The sequence below is a fragment of the Tympanuchus pallidicinctus genome, unplaced genomic scaffold (assembly GCF_026119805.1).
Source record: "Tympanuchus pallidicinctus isolate F22 unplaced genomic scaffold, pur_lepc_1.0 scaffold10, whole genome shotgun sequence".
Classification (NCBI taxonomy): Eukaryota; Metazoa; Chordata; class Aves; order Galliformes; family Phasianidae; genus Tympanuchus; species Tympanuchus pallidicinctus.
Window position 1 is genome coordinate 9734462 of NW_026294619.1, and position 20217 is coordinate 9754678.

The 20217-nt window shown below is 42.6% G+C and overlaps 1 protein-coding gene across 10 annotated transcripts in view; it reads left to right on the top strand.

The window, feature by feature from the left end:
- PHLDB2 (pleckstrin homology like domain family B member 2) overlaps positions 1–20217 on the top strand; it is a 112517-nt gene that overhangs the window by 50491 nt on the left and 41809 nt on the right. For all 10 annotated transcript variants that reach the window (XM_052705677.1, XM_052705698.1, XM_052705715.1 and 7 more), the window contains exons 2-5: positions 3355–3445; positions 6700–8048; positions 17266–17649; positions 19687–19830. In XM_052705677.1, coding sequence (XP_052561637.1) covers positions 3391–3445; positions 6700–8048; positions 17266–17649; positions 19687–19830 — 1932 coding nt within the window. In that variant the 5' untranslated portion in view covers positions 3355–3390. The remainder of the gene's footprint in view (positions 1–3354; positions 3446–6699; positions 8049–17265; positions 17650–19686; positions 19831–20217) is intronic.

A 20217-nucleotide genomic window follows, 5' to 3' on the forward strand; every position in this document is an offset into this window, starting at 1 on the left:
ACAGTCTTGCTTTAATCAGGAACAAGTGGACTGTCCTAAGAGTCTGCAGGAAAAAAGTAAATGGACTTGGGATTGGAGCAGCCCATTTTTGGGTACGGGTGTGTTATACCATGGGGAAGTTGCAACTCCAGGCACTGAAGCCATCAGCAGTCATTCACCAAGTTTTCTTTGTGTTGGGAAAACTTAGCAGAAAATTTTTTTCTTTGCAGAGCACGATGGAGTTTCATCTGTTTTCCATGGGTGGCTGTATGCTGCTGCAGCGCGAGCTCCTGAAGAGAAATGTCAGGGACATGAGAGGGGACAGGAGCTGCCGGGTGCTACTTGTAGTGTTGTTTGGGAAACCAGGAATGAAGAAACAATGAAGTGCAGAGAAGCCTGAGAGAGCAGATGGTCAATTTTAGGAACTTTGTTTAAAAATGGCTGTTTATTTTCAGTCAGAGGAACGCAGTAGCTATTCCTGAGGCACTGCGAGGGGCTTGTTGGTAACACAGGAGTGACCAGTGTGCTGCAGCAGTTTGTCCTGAGGGGAGGAGGCTGTCAGCTCAGGCTGAACTGAAGGAAGGGGACAGAGCCCACACAGTGAGGAAATAAAACCCTAAATATCTACTAATAAACACTGTGCAAAGCTGCACCTGCGTTATGTGGAGCTGTAGATCTCTTCTGCTTGGCTGAGTGGATAGATGTTTGGTATAAAGCAACCCTGTGTTATAATGTACCTTAGAAGTGGAATCCTTTGTTTGTCTCGCAGCCTGTTTGAGCCATGAATCACTGTGTCTTCTGGTCGTTAGTAAAACAAAACTTAATTTGGCTTGGGCACTGCAGGGATGAAACGTGATTGGTAATGCTGTCTACATTCACTTCAGATGACCATAAATCCCAGATGAAGTCACTTCACTTCATTCCAGACAAGGCTGAGAGTGCAGTGTGTGCTCTGTTGTGAGGATCAGCCTTGCTGGTTGCTGGACGAGGTCCTGCTTAATCCTAAACCTGAAAGAGTATGATTTTGTGTGAGCAGAAGAACTATTGGGTTTGAGCTGTTAGTTTAACTCCCAAGTTCATTTGAAGTTTGTTGCTTATGTTCACAGGTGAAAAATTCAGATAATTTTTTTCTCCTCAGATCCAACTAATGTTAAGTGATGACCTCTCTGGTCTCTAACTCTCTAAGGAGAGAGTTATGTATTGAATTCTCAAACTGGAACCGAAGTGTATAAACATTTAACCTTAAGAAATACATTCTTCCTTTTAACTATTGGGAAAATGAGTTCACCAAACAGAAGACTGAATTTTCAATTACACAGAAATCCTTTCCTCTCAGCTGTATGTTCTTTAATATTTGTCATATTGATGACGTAGCCATCATCTTACAGGATAGAAGGGATGGGCTTTTAAATTATTTTTTAGTGATCTTAGCGGTCGTCTTAATCGTAAAGCAGTAATGCTAGAGATGCAGAAAGGTATTAGATGTATTTCTTATCCTTCCCTTCAAAGCAGTCCTTTCCTCTGTCTTTTCATTCCAAGTTGTCCATAGTTTAGTTTTCTGATCAGTGATACAGTTACGCTCTCTGTTACAGGATAGTGTGACAGTTTGCCAGTTTTCTATGTGAAGGTGAACATGCACTGAGAAGATTAAGGTCCACCTCCTTTTTGAGGAGCAGTGTTCTGAAAATGCCTTTTAACAGTGCCTTGCGTGCACACGGTGTGTGAAGGTGGGAAAGTAGCAGCCACTTTAATGGCGTTTCTGTCCTGTTGCTTAAGGTTTTGCCAGCTGGCAAAAGACAGAGTACCAGCTGGTCCTTCCTGGTGGGGAAGCCCCTAAAGCTTCAGAGCTTTGCGCTGAGAGAGTTCATGGTCACCAGGCACTCGTGAGAGGAGGCAAGGTGAGCAGGAAGGGATCTCTCCATGGGATGGGAGACCCTACTGGGTCTTGGGGATGGTAGATGCTCAGGGTCTGTGTCTCAGAGATAGTAGACGTTCAGTGTCAACAACATTGCCTGCTGAACGTGACACGGCTGAAAAACTGTCTACTTTCCAGGCCATTTGCCACCGTCTGCCCTGGAGCACGCAAAGCCTGCAGTGCCGAAGACCCAAGTGGAGGCCTCCTAAGAGCAGAACTGCATTCACAGTGCCCACGTCTCCCGTTCCTGGAGAAGGCTGTCAGGGTGAAGGCAGCCTCTTGCTGTGAGGAGAAATGCCCAACAGAGTGGAAACTCTCTCCTTAGAAGGAGTGGGGAATGACCTCTGTAGAGAGCGAAAGTGCTGTGAAGTGAGATCAGCGCAGATGTGATTCATGAAGTAAGAGAGGAGGGACAGGGCCTGCCTGGCACAGTAAGGGAGGGGACCAGCAGGGTGGGAGAAAAGCCAGAGGTTACTGCAAGGAAACTTCTTTCCAGAGGGATTTAGCAGGCAGCTCCTGTTCTAAGGCTGTTCTCCGGTGAAAAAGCCATGGCAGGAAGATTCCATGCAGCGGTGACCCGAAATGCTGAGGCTGCGACTACGGATGACAAACAGTGGCTCATCTGTAGGCGGCATCAGTCATCTGTCTCTGTTCCTCACTTGTTCTTCTGCCACGTTTCTGTTTGCTCACCCAGAAGTAAAACACAGAGGACCTACAGACGGTCATCATTAATTTTGTCACTGGGTGCAATTCCTTTAAAGCCTGTTTTTCAACCTTTCATAAACAGAGTAACCCTCTAGAGACGTTCTATTTGGATTTAAATTTAATTTTAGTCTTTAGTGGCTGGGATACAATTTTGGCATTTCTGCTAAGCCAAGTTTCCGTTGTAGCTGCATCAATTTATTTATTTCTAATGAACTTTAAAGAACCTCTTTGCGTTCCTCACCCAGCTCCCTTGGAGCCTCGGACATCACGTCTCACCAAAATGATTTCTGTGTTTTGCATACCTGTTTCAATGTAGGTTTCATCATGATTGCAGGATGCTGGCATTGCATGGGCTGCATTGGGGCTTTCGGCTCTCAAAAATAATATCTTCTGTAGAAGAGTCCAGCCTTCCTAACAATTTCTTAAGGAAACCACAGGAATGCAAACAGAGCTCAGGAGCTGTGACTAGTAACTGCCTGCACGGAGTCAGGGATCACAGATAACGGCAGATTATCAGATGAAATGTTATGGACTTCTAAACTGATGAAACAACTCCAGTCGCTTTTTTTTTTTCCACAGCCTCCACATTAAACATGCAGTGCACTTTCTAAACATCTTTTTACTTGTTTCTTTTTGAAAAATGCATGTGGAAATTTTACATGAAGAAAAGTCAGTTTTGGTCTGTACTGTGCACTTGAAACATGTTCTCAGAATACCTTTCTTAAAGCAACTTTTTTTTTCTTCTTTATTTGCAGGTCAAAATTAAGTTTCTTTTAACTGTCACATAGAAGATGAATATGATGCCAAACAGAAGTAACGCCTCATCCTTTCAGAATCTTGGGTCAGGTAATCAATTAATAGAAATGAAGCTTTTTTGTAAATTTACTGAAGTGTTTCAGGATTTATTATCGATTTTGGTCCTCTCGTTCCACTTACACATAGATAAGATCAGTGCTCTGTTCTTCTGTCTCTAACTCATTTCACCAGCTAAAACAGGGCCACAGCTGGATACACTACAGCCAGCCAGCCCTCCCCCATCTGTTTAATGTCTGGCTGGAATATAAATCAGTGACCCCCAGCTAAAGAACTTAGGAATGACAGAAAAGGAAAGGAATGAGGGGGGGGGGAGGAAGAAGAGAGGGGAGAAAAAAAAAAAAAAAAAAAGAGAATTTTTTTCTTTATAGCCCCTGGCAGCACGTGCTTTGCTGAGTAGGGAAACCTTGAACTGTGCATTGAAGGTTACCAAGTGTGAGTTTGGGCTGACCTTGGGGCAGGACAGATCCTATACAGTTCAAGGGCTGGAGCTCCCTGCCCCGGATGCTATGAAGGCAGCATCAGACAGAACATGCAACAAATCATGGCTTATTCACAAAGCCTCATCCCAGGCATTACCTTACAAATTAACAAAACAAAACATGATCTAGCTTGTGGGAAGAAGTTAAGATTCAGTTAAACGTGCGCTGCAGTCCAGTTGGGATTTAACCTTAAGATCGTGGGCACTCTTACTGGAACTGAAAATGTAGAATTTGCATTAGGTGTTGTAGAGGAAAGTTGAATCCGCATGACTACATGAAGGTATTGTGACCTTTTTTATTATGTATGTTTGGATTTAAAGTACAACGAACCCTTCATTGCTGTAGTGAATGAGCCTGAAAGTTTCCATGAGCTAACTTGTTTTTTGGCAAAAGCAGTTAGTCTTCGCAGAATGAGATGTGCCCCACTGGTGTTGCAAGGGAGTAATAAACAATTATAATGTCCCATTAATGTGTCTGCTAAGCTATTTATATAGGAGTCAATGGAATTTATGCAAAGCCAGTTGAACTTCAGCTGTGTTCAAGTTACAATCTGGACAGTATGTTCTTGATGTGAGATTAACTCTCAGTTAATTTTAAGAGAGATCTGGAAAAGGGAAGAGGAAAGGGTGGATGGAAGTTAGGCTGTGTTGTGCAATGGAAGTATAAGCATACAAGGTGTATACATTGTGCTTTTTTCTCTCCAACAGCTCTTATATCTTCTTCCTCATTACACCACTGATACGATGAGTGCTTGATCTTTTTCAGATGCTTTGTTTTGTCTTGAACACAATCACGTTCCTCCTTTTGTTCATTTGCACTTCATTGCTGCAGTTCATTAGAACTTAAGAAAGCAGTTAAAAATGCCAAGTAAAATGTCACATTATAAGAAGCTGACTCATAGCAGTGATGATCTGACAGAGTTCTTGAACTTACTGGTTCAAAGGCAACTTAATTGTACCATCAAAACGAATGCATTAAAATTACAGCAAATAACATCAGTCAGCTTAAGAAAAATATTAAATTCTGTGCAGTGATAAATCTGAGGTTTGGACCTGAAGCTAAAAGATAGTGTTTTCTGCCACTAGTAGGACTTGTGGTTAACACGTGGTTAGCCAGATATGCCATACACAAGGAGACTTTGTGTTCATAAGATTGACCATTTTTCTGCCTATTGAATTATGTTATTGATGATGATTACCTTAGTTCTGAAATGTACAGATTTATTCCTTAGGAATTGAGGAGAACATTCTGTTATGCATTTAGGCTCACCATAGGTGGTGTAGAGTGAGAACTCATTTCCAGAAGCCTGTTGAATAGGTATATATTGAATGATGCCCAGGACAGTAATCCAGGAGATTACTGTCAGCAACAAAGGTTCCAGAAACAGGGACTCACTCGAAGAACGCATTGCCACCTCCCACCTAATGTTTAAACTGCAGTGAAACTGGATCATCTCTGTTCTGCTCTGCAGTTCCAGCGGGGAGCAGAAATCTAAATTCCGTGTCTGGGTTCGTATAATTGAAGTGGTACTCAGAAGAGGATTAAAGGATCACCTCAGAGGATTTTAAAAGCACTTTACAGGTTAGGATGTTAGGTTTTCTTGCAGAGTGACATTCTGAGATTAGGTTATCCTGAGGTGGTTTGATGTCACAGGTCGAATGCGACTGAGCCAAGAGAAAATCCCAGAGCTGACCCACGTTTCCAGAAGCTGTGCTCAGGGACTCTACAGGAACTGACACTGAAGAGTGGTTGCCTTATTAGCTCAAAGCACAGCGTGGCTCATCCAAGGAGCTGTTGGCAATGTTTATGGTGCCATTTTTACATCAAGGGCCTGTTTATCTCCTGCAGTGACTGATGCTGTCAGGAGCTGAATTCTTTTGTCTGCTGTCTGCAGAGTGGGACTCATAGCTGTAGGCTTGAGCTTGACGTGTCACTGAACAGTAACATCCAGCACAACAAAATTATTTTTTGTCTGTGTTCCACCCCAGCATGTAAGTTACAATTCTGAGCTTAGGTAGTGGACTTGCATTTTGAAACTCCTGTCCATGCTTTTTTTTTTTCCTTTTCTTTTTTTTTTTTTAATGCTCATATGATTGTTATTGTTCATGGATCCTAACGTTATACTTGCTTGGGACAATCCTTTCCATTTTTCTCTGCAGATGTAGTTACATAGATTTTTATTCTAAGAATATCAGAGTGCTAAGCTGAAACATCTTTAAGAACAGGTGTTGATTTTCTGTGAAGCTTTGCATGGCAGACCTTGGAGCAGAAAGGTAGCCAATGCTTTGTGAGCTTTGAACTGAGCTTTATTGAGGGCTCAAATGCATTAGTTGCACAAGCTAAAAGAAAAAGTCACCCAGAACAGGACCTGTATCCTGAAAGAATTGCATTCAGTTCTTTCCTTTGCTACCAGCTTTGTATCTTCTCTGTGTATCTCAGTTCCTCAGCTGTAAAAAATCAGGAAAATAACATCTTATGAGACTCAGGCTTACAGAAAGACTGAAAGTCCTGCAATGGATAAGACAACAAGGAAAGAGTCTGATATCTTCCCAGCTCTATTGTTGGTCTGCGATGTGAATTTGGTAATGACTCTACTTCTTTTTTGTTCTGTTATGCTACAATTTTTGCTAAAATAGAGATTAGAAGATTGCTTATATCTTGCTTTCTGTAATGAGCTGAGACGTTTATTACAGGCATGATAATGTTTAGGAAAAGCATTCTTTTCAAGTTAATATGCAGACATACATATACAAGAGGTTACTTATTCACTAAGAACTTTTTCTTCCTGTTTTCTCTTCCTTGCAGATTCCAGTAAGATTATGGCAGAGTACAGCCACACACAAAACCAGATGGAATTACAAAATGCTAGTTTGGGAAAGGGTTCTGTGGTGAATTCCCTTGAAAACGGTCTCCAGGATATTATGGAAAACCTCAACACGAAGAAATATTCATCAAGTCTCAAATTTAAAACAAACGGGGACTGCGCTGGTTCTTACTTAACCCTTTCACAACCTATGATGGCTAAACCCAGTCCTTCCACCAGTGTTAAAAATATACACTCTGTTACCAAAATTCAAGGAGGCAAGCTCTTCCCTTGTGAAAGTCCGTATCTTCCAGATAAAAGCTTCTCTGTAAAGCATTTGAGTTCCCTGTCAGGCACATCTCCATCCCTCAGTGGGTACAATTTAGGAAGGACAGACTTTGATATTCATGCCAACAGAGAAAATGAAAAAGCTCTTGGACATGCAGATAAGTTTTACTACTCTAAGTATAGCCAGAAGAACAAGTCGTATGACAATGTCTACTTGCCAGGAATGCTGGACACAAAGAAGATCTCAGGCTCTCTTCTTACAATGTGGAATGGCAGCTCAGGGAGTGAGCTGATGCTTTCCCCTGTTGGCAATTCAGGGGCAGCCAGCATGCCTTCTAGTCCCAAGCAAGGTCGGAGAATGAATATTGATGATGGTCTGACCCTTCATGCAAAGCCAGTTAAACACAGGGATGTGATGATGGAGACGATGGCCTCACGCCCTAGGAAATACTCTGGTGGATCTCTAAGTCATATGGGAATGTACAGCCGTTCCCTACCCAGGCTTCATAAATCAACCGAAAGCCAATTGATGCCATTAAGTTTGCCCCCAAGAAACTCTTTGGGTAATACTAAAAGGAAAAAACTTGGAGAAAAGGATCTACCTCAGAATGCTTTAGATGCTGATAATTACCTGAATTTTTCTTCATGCAGCTCAGGGGTTTTACCACATGCCAATTCATTCTCTGGGAATAATCCCTACGTTAGTTCAACTCTCAGTGTTCCTGCAAGCCCTCGAATTGCTAAGAAAATGCTTTTAGCATCTTCTTCCTCGTATATTCCTGATGATTTTGATAGACTTGGACTCTCAGGCACGAGTCCCAGTAGTTCATTCTCCCCTGTGGATTTTGACAGATCGTTCTCTGTCAGGAGAAACCTCTCCACCAGTTCCATGGAGTTTGATGATACAGACCTGGAAAGTTACAGACAGACACCAAACTCACTGCAGACTTCTGTGAGAGAGCGTAAGAACAGCATCAGCTCCATTTCAGGGAGAGAAGACCTCATGGACTATCACAGGAGGCAGCGGGAAGAGCGGCTCCGGGAGCAGGAGATGGAACGCCTGGTAATTTCCTCCTTTCCATTCAGTTTTTCATGGCTGTTGGTACTTCCAGTTCTATCCATTGTGAGAGTGTAGCAAAGCATACGCTGGTATCTTTTGAAATGTAAATTTTGTCAATGTCAGATGTATTTTTTTATTACTGTGGTCCATTAAGCTAATGATTAAATGGCATACTACTCTGTTAGCTCAGACGGATAGTACTGTTCAACCATCTTAAAGAAAAAAATAAGTTGGAGTATACATAAATTGTGATCATTTGTCCTGCGGGCTCTGTTAGAAGCCACAAGCTACACTGTAAGTATCTAGCACTTTGGTTTTAGTTGATGGCACGGCTTTGTGGTGAGTGGGTAGGATGAACCCATCTCCTGTAAGCAGCTCAGAGTCCTGTGTGCTGTGCTGTGAAGTCACGTATACGTTGGTGTTGGTTCGACGTCTGTCATCAGCTTACCCTGCCTGTGGTTTTACTGTCTGAGTATTTTCATTAAAATGCAGCCATTCTTGCTTTGCTTCTGCTATGAGAGAAGAGGAGCAAAATGGGACAGAGGAGCTTCTCTCTCTGCAGAGATCTGTGGTCAACTAAAACTGCATATGGCCTCAGCCCTCAAATACACTGGTAGTGAGGTGTGACTTTTATGTGTTATTGAAACAACTTTTAGGCTAAAAATAAATAAATAACTGTTCTTCAGAATAGTCAAGGAAGATGTCGTAATTGAATCTCCTTAAGAGAATGCTCAGTAATTCTTGAAAGTTCTTGCAGTGACTACAAAAGCCATCTGGCCCTATTTGCATGCACTCATACTGTGCTGATTTTACCATTCACAGGGAAACAGATCATTTCGTGAGCCAATTTGTGTTACTGAGTCTTAAATTCGAGATGTTAACTTCATATCTGTGCTTTAATTCAAATGCTGGTAGGTTTGAGCAAAATGGCCATGGGATGTTGTTGCATCTGTCCTACAGAGTCGTTGTCTATGTGCTCCTTTGTAAGGCACTGTGAAGGTGCTCAGCTTCATGTGCTCAACCACGGCCAAGTGATCAGGGCGGTCCTCTCCTTCCTGGGACAAGTGCTGCTCAGTGCTGGCTTCGTTCTGGTGTCTCGGGCCATACTATGAAGGGTGGGGTGGCCCAGCTGCCAGATCATGCCCTGAGAGAAAGGAGGTTTCTGCAAGCAGAAGGAAAACTACATGAGGGTTGTCTCCCTCCCTCTCCTTGCTGTTGGTCCACTCCTTTTTGAAATCTTCCCTCTGTTCGCAGTCGTGGTGCTTGACGTGTGCAAAGTGGTGCTGACTTTTTATCAGAGAGTGTTCCAGACAGTGCTGTTGTAAAACTCGAGCAGAAATCAGTCCTGAAAGACACTACAGTGGGGTGTATTTATATTTCAAGGAGAAGAGTTTTATTTTTTGCGGTGAGGAACTGAAGGTACAGGGTTGCTTTTGTATTCAGTAATGCTAAAAATTATTATGGTTTTATGTTTGGATGTGATGGCTGCTTAATTTTCCTTCCACTGTTTCTTTACTCACAGAAAAATAGTCCCTTCAAGTTCTGACTCTTTCTAAAGAGAATTTGCCTCAGGTTTTTCCAAGCATGTCAAAGTTGATGAAAAAGCGGTAGTATTTTCTGTGTGTATCACATAATTTGAACGTGAAAGAAATTCCCCTGGCTTGAGTTTATCTTCTCAGGATTCTGCTTGATTTCCCCCTCTCCCCCCTCCCCTTTTTTTTTTTTTTTTTTTTTGAGTTAGCTGGTTGAAGAGCTGCATGTAAGGAGAACGCCTCCTTCCTGGCTTGAGTAGCCCCCAGATGAGTTTTCAGAGCTATGAAAGAAAGGAAGGAATGTAATTTACTTTCTTTATTTATTATTTTCTTTAAATCCAGTCACGTAATGCTTATCCGCAAACTCTGCTGTTTTATTTTTGTCCTTCTGGGAGGATGGAAACATGAGTGTCCAAACAGAGTCCTCAAGTATCTAGTCTGAGCTTCCAAAGGACAGCTTGATCTAATTTTGTGGAAGGTGACATGGATGAAGATTGGCAATCCAGGTCTGCTCAAGCCTATCTTGGGAAGGAAGCAAGGGAATAATAACAGGACACAATACAACCACTAGATAAGTGCCTTTGGGTAGCACATCTGTGTGCTTTGAATTCGCAGAGATGGGTTAAAGTCCTGACTGAGTACCTGGTGGGTAAATGGCAAGGGAAACCCAGTCTTTTTAAGCATTACTATTCAACTGATATAATGTGCCTTCAAAGCAAAGTATGAAGGACTAATTGGAGACTTCTTCAGAAACGAGAGCCTCCTTGCAGAGGATCAGACCATGCTACAATGCAGATAGGAAGTGGAGACCATCCTGGCTGGCACTCCATAGCTGTCCTGCTGGCGTGGAGCTAATGGGTTGCTCTTGCCAGCTCGTGTTCTTTGAGGTGCATTCAAAACAGCATGTCTAGCAGATCGAGGGAGGTGATCCTTCTCCTCTTCTCTGCCCTGTGAGGCTCATCTGGAGAACTCTTTCTGATTCTTGGCTCCCGGTTCAAAAAGAAAAGGAACTGCTGAAGAGAGTCCCATGGGGAGCTATGAAGAGGGCACTGGAGTATCTCCAGTACAAGGAAAGGCTGAGAGTGCTGGGACTGTTGAGCCTGAAGAAGAGAAGACTGAGGGAGGATCCCATTGATGTTTATAGATATCTAATGGGAAGGAGTCAAGCGGATGGGGCTGGGCTCTTTTCAGTGGGGCCAGTGACAGGACAAGAGGCAATGGGCACAAGCACAAACTGGAACACAGGAAGTTCCATGTGAACACGAGGAAAAAGTTTTTTACTCTGAGGGTGACAAGTTGCCCAGAGAAGCTATGGAATCTCCTTCTCTGGAGGTATTTAAAACCTGCCTGGACACTTTTCTTTGTAGCCTGCTGTTGGAAACCTGCTTTATCAGGTTGGTTGGACTAGACGATCTCGAGAGGTCCCTTCCCAACCCCTGTGATTGTGTGGTTCTCATCTGAAGTTTTCAGTAAAGCCTCTGCAGATGTTGTTTAACCTGGTGTCTGCCCTTGATCTCTTCCCTTTATTTTCACTCCTTTTGTTGTGCTGTTGGTTTTTTTTTTTTTTTGTTTTGTTTTGTTTTGTTTTTTTCCCATACAAATTATTCTGTGAATCTTATGTACATTTAGTTTGCTTTTTAAGTGACAGAAGCCACTTGGGACATTTGCATTTTGAGCTGCTGCTGCTGTCTGCTTGTGAAACCAAATGATCTCCCCTCATCATTCAGAGAAATAAATATACATGGAAATTTAAAAACACAATACTAGTGGTGAAAATTCACAGGACTTTTTTTTTTATGATGAAAACAGAAGATTTTAATGTGTTCCCATACATCAAAGAGAGAAGACTTGTATGTACCTGTGTTGTGTTTGTTGTTGTTCCCTCTCGTAGTATCATTAAGGTTGGAAAAGACCTCTAAAGATCTAGTCCAACCATCAGCCCATCCCCACCATGCTCAGTACATGTTCCTCAGTGCCACATCCACACAGTTCTTGAACGCCTCCAGGAATGGTGACTACCATCGCCCTGGGCAGCCTGTGCCACTGCCTCATTGCTCTTTCTGAGAAGAAATGTTTGCTAATATCTAACCTGAGCCTCTCCTGGTACAACCTGAGGCCATTCTCTCTAATTCTGTCACTGATATCCAGGAGAAAAGGCAATGAGATAGCCATCTCATTGCAGCCTTATTTAAGATAGTTGTAAAGAGCCATAAGATCTTCCCCTGAGCCTCCTCTTCTCCAGATGCAGCCAGACCCATCTTGTCACCTGGATGTGTATACAAGCTTTGCATGAGTACATGGCACAGTGAGCTGTTGCTGGAGATGGTTGATCCGCCTCATAAACAAGGGAAAAACTTAGCACTGGGATCTAAGAATTGTCAGTGAGATTCAGCTATTGAATTTTTTTTTTTTAAAGAGGAAATCTCTTTCTTTTTTTTTTTTTTTCTTTTTTTTTTCCTGTCTGAGATAAAAGGCAAATTGTGGTGGATGCTGGAACTGAAAGGCTGTCATTCTCCTCGGTCTGTGGGGAGCTGACTGTGCACTGGCACGGACAACAGGGCTAGAGATAGTAAGGCCATCTGTTGTGTTTGATACTCTTCATTTGAACAGCAGCAGCCTCAGTTTTGTGCTGCTGTTTTGGGGCAATGCAGTGCTCTTCCTCTAGGTGGAGGTAGATACCTAAAAATGAGCGGTGAAGCGTCGACCCGATCCTGCCGTAAGCCAGCTGTCGGTCTGGACCTAAAGCATATGGCTGTAAATTAAGTTTTACTGAATGCGAGAGTCATGCTGGGAGGGATTTCAGCTTATATGGCCAGTGACCTAACAAGCAGCAATAGAATTAGAAGAGCTTATTCCACAGTCCATGCAGACGGAGGAGCACTGAATTTCATTACGTTTATTCGGCAAGTAGGAAATGTGGAATTACTCTGGGTATGTCAAGCACTTTGCATTGATTCATTACAGTTTAGCAAGATGAGCTAATGTGAGGGGGTATTAAATGGAAATATTTTGGAATTGTCAAGGTGGTACCGTTTTAAAATTGCAGTTATGGAGCTTATATAAATATCCATATAGATTGGAAAAATCTTCTGTATGTGTTTTATAAATTTATTTTGGCACTGCATCTTTTTATAGATCCTTTAAACATCAAGTGCCCAAGCCGTATTTAAAATATTGGTGACTTGCCTCTTATAGGACCCCCAGGCAAGCGTATCATAGCTGGAGGATTACTTTTCCCACCACTAACACTGGACAGTCTTGGTGGCATTACAGAGTTGCTGTTTAACAGCAGTTTGGTTTAGGAAAATAGAAAGTACCATATAATAAAAACAAACAAAAAATCTGCAGAGTACTCCTGAGCCCTTTGCCCATTGCTTTCTTGCTTTGCTCCCTTGCTGCCTTCTTGCAGCTCTCGTGCTTACGGTGCCCTGTTGTGCAAGGCTCCTTGGGTATCTGCCAGGAGAAGCCAATGTGAAACACGAGCGCTTTCTGTGAATCTGGTGCTGGTGCTGATAGCCTCGTGACCTCGAGACTGAACACAGCAAAACAAAGACTCAAAAGGGTTGAATAAATGAGGCTGAAGTGAGAAAGTTTTGCAAATTAGAGGAAAGAGGAACAATAGCAAGTGAGTTGCTCTCAGCCTCAGTTGGCAGTCTGACTTGGAACCTTACTTCAAGCGAGAAGGCCTGGGGACTTGACTGATCTCCTCCATGTTCCCTCTGCCTCCTTTTCCTCTTCCTTTTTGACTTGCTGCTGTTCAGCCCTTAGCTTCAGAGCTGTAATTTTGCCTGCACATGAGGGTTTTAAAAAGCGATGGAAGCAGAGAAAGAGCAGCAGCTTCCTCTGAAGACAAAGGGAGCTGTAGCTGCACCGATTAGCTGCAAATCTTGTTAGCTTCAACCGCAGAGGACAGACTGCACATGTATTTTTAATGAAATCTTGGGTTGTACAGTTACTAATGGCACTTATCTAAAAAGCTTCCTGCTTGCCACAGCTGATTAACAAAGTCTTGCCATGATACCTAGATACCACCTAGCCTCTACACGTTTGTAAAATCCATGTAGGTCGTTGTGCAGCAGATGAACAAATCCAGGGATTGCCAATATGGTTGCCTTTGAAAGATGGGGAGTTACTTGTCTCCGTTGTTTCACGCTATTTTTCTTAGCAAGATGCTAGGTATGTCTCCTAATGTCATTGTTTTGCAGTAACAGAACAGGGTTGTTGTCCCCTTGTCAAATCTTCTAGCAGCTAAATTTCCAGCCACTCAGATGTGTTTATGGATTTATCAAAGCTGGTACTGATGAAACTGCTGCAGCAGCAAAAGCACGAGGCCTGTGTACCCCTTCTTGTAGCAGGAAGCTGATAGAATCATAGGATCACTAAGGTTGGAAAAGACCTCTAAGACCACCTAGTCCAACCACCAGGCCAAGCCCACCATGCCCACTAAAACATCTCTCTCAGTGCCACCTCTTAAGGCTCTCAAACACTTCCTGGGACAGTGACTCCACCACCTTCCTGGGCAGCCTGTGCCACTGCCTCACCACTCCTTCTGAGCAGAAAATTTTCCTAATGTTCAAGTTGAACTGTGGAAGGTTCGAGTTAAGGCCATTTCCTCTCATGCTATCACTGTTACCTGGAAGAAGAGGCCAAGCCCCACCTCACCATAGCCTCTTTTCAGGCAGTAGAGAGTGATAAGGTCTCCCTTGACCCTCCTGCAGACTGAACAATCCCCATTCCTTCAGCTGGTCTCCTTAAGATTTGTGTTTCAGTCCCTTATCAACTTTGTTGCCCTTCTCTGGACACGCTCCAGGGCACTGATGTCTTGCAGCGACTGACCCAAAACTGGAAGCAGTACTTTAGATGCAGCCTCACCAGAGTTGAGTAGAAGGGAACGATCACCTCTCTGCTCCTGCTGGCTGCACTATTTCTGATACAAGCCAGCATGCCACTGGCCTTCTTGGCCACCTGGGCATATTGCTGGCTTGTGTTCAGCTGGCTGTCAACTAACACCCCCAGATCCTTTTCTCCCATGGAGTTTTCCAGTTACTCTGTCCCAAGCCTGAAAAGATCCTCTGAATATATATATAAGGATATTTTTAATCTGTTAGAAAGTGCATTTTTACAGGAAACAGTCTGAAAGAAGACTCATCAGGCTCGATTCAACATTCTTCTCTCCCTCCCAGTTTTAAACCAAATTTACACTGTTTGACATACCTTTTTTATCTGCTGTATTCAGTGGCACAAGTTGTTGAGTATTTCTTGCGAAGTCATTGCTTGGATTTTCATGGATTTCTGCTCCTGTATTTTTCATTGCAGGGGTGCTTTGCTAGCTAGCTGCTTGACTTGGAAGCATGTTCTAGAACAGCTGAGTGCAGGTGTGCTGGAGCTGGAGCAAGCTGGCCGAAATGAAGTGATGAGAATAGAGTGTATAAAATAACCACTCGGCTTCCTGTCTGTAAGCCTGTCGGTGCATGTCAAAATAGAAGTGAGAGATAGCGGCATTTCTGTAATGTGTCCAAAAGTTTTTGTAGCCTGGCAGAGGTTTTTCCTGTGATTTTTGAGTTTTCCTGGCCACGTGAGACTTGGGGAAGGAAGAATCCCTCATTGGGCTGCTGACAAAAGGACAGGTTTGCACTAGCAACTCCTTACCTTTGTGCCCGGCTTGGGATGAGCAGCAGCTGTAGTTGGAAGCGCACTGTTTGCTGTGATTGCTGAGAGGCTGGCCTGGCGTAACATGATATATATATATATATCCTTTCATAGCAGGGAAGGATGGGACTTTGTGTCCTAGTGCTGCATTTCCCTGTCTGTAACCATCGGGGTGATTGTATTGAGGGGCCAGGCCCTGTGCTGTCGCACCAGCATCATAGAATCATAGAATATCCCACGTTGGAAGGGACCCATAAGGATCATCGAGACCAGCGATCCCAGCCAGCACTTGCACAGCGCTTTAGGAATTGGGTTGCGTGGCCAAAAGACTTGCTGAGAGGGAGGGTAACGGCTTTGGCGGGGTGAGGGAGTGGACAGAGTGGCCGGCAGTAGTCATGTGGAGGGAGCGGGGCTTAGTAGAGTCATAATTATGTTGGATGCTTGGGTTTGAAGGACAAGTGCAGAAGCTGTTGAACCCATTTGGTGGAAAATCCGAGCCGGTGGTCACTGCCCAGAGCTCGGCGTGTTGGACAGCTCAGCCCTGCTGCCACTTTGGAAGGGACAAGAAACCTGCTGAGGAGGCGTGGGAGCAGGCTGCCCAGAGGTCTGGGTTGGGTAGGGCTTTGAATGGGCTTTGGTGCTTTATGAAGGGTGGAAACGCAGCTCTGCAGTTCATGTGAGCAGTGTGGGGGGATATGAGCGCGTAGTGCCTGTAACTGCTTAGCATGGTGACTATATGAAAAGCAGGGCGCTTGTAAACCAGAGTTTAATTGTCGTGTAATTCCAGTGGCTTGCTTCAGGGAGAGCAGAAGCAATGCAGTGCCCTCAGAGCTCTGCTTAGCTCATGTTCTCTCACTTGCTGCTGCATGTAGGATGTTACGACCACAAGGAATAGCTGCTTTGCAAATGTAATGTTGGGTAGAGTTTGGAAACTGAATATGTTGCATTACTTTCTGGGGATGGAGCTGAGGGGTTCAGTGTTTTGGCTTTCTTTTTAAATAAGATTGAAAAAAGAAAAAAATTTCTTGTAAGTAAGAAATGGGATCATTAGTGCAGGTATTAATGCCAAATGTGAAGCTTTCACAGTGGTGTTTTTTTACTTGTTTGTTCATTTCTTTTTTTTTTTTCCCAGCAGAATTTTCAGTAGATCTATGGTAAGCAATTTTTTTGTTTATGTTATTTTCTTCTAGCAGTGGAACAATATGAAAGCATCACCTCTTAAAAATGAGAAGGGTCAAACGCTTTCATCTGAAATAGAAGTTATGGGAGGCTATGCATTAGTAAAATAAAGCAACTTTCTGATGCTTTTATGAAGTATTACAGATATCTAGAAGTCTTCCAGGAATTAAACATCCAAAGCATCTTGAAGCATGTCAGGTCAAACTAGTTAATCTGAAACCACATAGAGTTTGAGTTAACTGGTAAATAAAAATCCACCCAATTTCTGTGTGTTTGAAGTATGTTCTATTTTAGATGTGATGCTCCCTGAACTGTGTGCTTCGAAATGTGGACTAATTCTCCCTCAGAAAAGAGAATCAGAGTTCACAGAAAATCCAAAAAAGTCAGGAATTAATGAGTTCATGGAAAATCTGTGCATATTTTGCAGCTTTGTAGGCGTGTAGCGTAAGTGAAAACCAGAGTAATTAGTGCTTTATACAGTGAGCTTACTGGGCACATATACGTACAAATTGGATGTGGTTACAGCAATCAGAACGAACATTAGTTTTCTTCATTGGAAAGAGAAGTAGGTGTAAGGATGCCCTAACTTAAGTAAGTGTTAATTTCTGTGAAATGTACTTTATTTTAGAGTTTTATTCCATGTTGGTTTTGATTTGGTTTTCCTGTCTATTAACTTTGTGTCCTACACAGCAATTTATTTATGTAGATCTATCTGTTCACTGTCTCTGAGAGCTAAAGGCATACTTGAAATTGGATGACTTGAAATCAATAACTGTAAAAACAAGCAGCGTGTTCTTCTGACTTCATCTTTACTTTGGCTCACATGTGAAGCTTAGGGCTTTTATCTTTTCCTAAACTAGGAACGACAGCGGCTGGAGACGATCCTCAATCTGTGTGCAGAATACTCCAAGGCTGACAGTGACCCTGCTGCAACTACAACAGTTGCTGATGTTCAGAAAATTAACAAAGAACTTGAAAAGCTGCAGCTATCAGATGAGGACTCAGTATTTGAAGACTCGCAGATGAATCTAGAAACGAGATTTAGAAACCACTTGAAGTCGTCTGCAAGTGATTCGGATTTCTCTGAGCAAAGTAACCACAGTCGCAGCACTGCTTCTTTCCTTTCCTCCCGGGGGCTGAGAGCCGATGAGCACTTCAATGAAAACATGAAGCCTTCATCATTAGCTACCCCTGGCTTCCTGAAGGATTCCACTGAGTCTTCGTATCTAAGCATCACACCAAAGGTAATGCTGGTAGGAAGGCATAGAACAGTCTGCTCGATGGCATGAAGTCCTCCTCTGGAAGTCAGATTTCACAGCACAGGTCCTAACTGGGATGGTTTAGGTACAAGAATTTACTTCAGAGCTCATATAACTTAGAACCCAGCAGCAGATAATTTCATTTTCTATGAAAGCTGTTGGTGCTGGAAGTTTTTTTTCTGGAGGATGTAGGGCTTGAGAAGACTGTAAGGAATTTCTAGGGGAGAATGATTTGTCTGAACAAGTTAAAGCTACTTAAACAAGCAAGGTTTCCGGACTCCTACTTAGAGTTGTGCTGAGATGGAGGAAAGAGAAGGGAAGTGCTACCAAGCTGTCCTAGACTGAGGCTCCCGTTTCCTGAAAGAGGAGGCTACTTTCTCATTGGTAAACCAGTTGCAGAGGAGGTGAGGAGGAATTGCGTGGGCTGTGTTTGCTGGCCTGTCGGCTGTCCCTGGGCTGGAGCTGAGCCACTTGTCACATCAGCTGCTGCCTCTGCCTCCTGGCACTCAAACGCATCTCCTACGCTTGCTGAGATGGAGCTTCTTTCTCGTCTGCTTCATCTTGATGTTCTGTTATTGAAGGGGAGTTGTCCTTTAAAAAATGAGCTAACAGTGTTTCTAGTAATTTCCTACAGCTAGAAGAGCAGGAGCTTAATCCAGGGTGGGAAATAGCCTTTCCTCCCTTTTGGATCAGTGCCTGGGCTCTGCTGTGCCAGATGAGCAGTGCAGCTGGTTTTGGGGAGAGATGGTTTGTTAACATCCTAAATAGGTATATCCAGTAATTAGAGTGAAGAGTTTATTGTTAAATAAACAACAATAAACAAACATGACATTAAGGTTTTACTTAGTCTTGCTAGGTCTTTCCATGTACAAAAGGTAGTGAGACCATTTAAATTACAGGTTACTGTGGTCTTGCCTTTCTTCCCCATTTGTTTCTTCCTGCAGGTCAGAAATCCTATTTTAAATCCTTTTTAGGAAGTTGAAATTGAAGACATTATGTCAGCATTACCCAAGCAGGATGCTGGACAAAAAGTGGCTTTCCTGATAGGATTACTAATGTTAATCAAGGAATACCTTTCATTCATTGTAAAGGGTGCTCTGCTAAGCCCTGAGAAAAGCAACAAATGAGCAACTGCATTAATGAAACACAGCTCATTGTTTCAGAATATCGAGATCAGATCTGTCCATGATGATTTGTCCATGCCTGCTCTCAGAACAGCCATTCAGGAGCTGACTTGAGCCTCGTTAGAGCGTGGCTGTGTAATCCAGTGGTTAATGCAAAGCTCTGTGCACAGCCCACTTCTCATTTGGGTTGGTGACAACAAGTGAGCAGCTTACAAAAGTAATTTGATCGTGTGCCCTTGGGATCAGGTGAACATGAAGAATATGTTTGAAACTCAATACTCTTTGATCTAACCTTTGCTGCTCTAATGAGATCACAAGTATTTTTTTTTAATAATGCTTTTTAATTCTTGGCACAGTTGTTTGGTAATTAAATGGCAATGAAAAAAGCTATGTTAAAAGTATTGCCTCCTGATGGCCAACCAGGGAGGCAGGGCTGAGCTTTGTCCTGTTTTACAGAAGATACCCATCTTACTGGCTGCTTGTAGAAATGTGCTTGCTATTCTACATTCTGGATTTTATTACATGAACAGTTGATCTCTGCATAAAAACCGTTATCATCTATTTGCTTTATTATTTTTAAAAGAAAAATTGGATTTTTACAGGCTAGATAGCACAGCAGGTAAAGTATTCTCAAGGGTCAGATTTTAATAATTGTATTGTATGAGTAGTATTTACTGTTCAGTATGGTATTTAATTCTAGTGCTCGGAAGCAAAGTATCATGTTTGTTTCTCTTGTATGCTTTCTAAATATAGAGGTAGTAATATAGTAGGAATGAAATACGTACCAACTTCAAAACCAGCATGTAGTACTTATTTAAAATGGTCACAATATTAGAGGGGAAAAGGGAACACAATATTTAACCTCTTTTTAATAAACCTTTTGTAATTGCAACTGCAGATACCAGAATGCACAAGTGATGATCAAAGAGGACAGGAGCTCACTCGACTAGAAGAGGAGCGCATAGTAATATTAAATAACTTGGAAGAACTTGAACAGAAGATCAAAGATTTAAATGACCAGATGGATGAATCCTCAAGAGAGGTATGATATACGTTTCAGTTTTAAATGTCTTGCTTGTTTCATATATCTACATAGCATAGATAGGTTGAGCAAGTACATAGGGAGTTCATGAATGTATTCTGTGCCTTTTCACTGGAATTAGACACAGAATCATGAACCTGGTAGTCTCCTACTGGAAGGTTATTTATTTCCAAGCAGAGGGATGGTTGTGATGCTCAGATTAGCCTTTTCCAACTGTAACCATTACACTCATAAGCGGAATTAGAACAATCTTCTTGCTGAATGGTCACTCGGATTGATCTAAATACCTTGTGTCACTTGAGTGTTTTATAGTGTATCTCATGTGACCCTTGAAAGAGAAAGGAAATTAGGTAACTTCCTATTAAACATCCTTGTCTTTATGGTGGC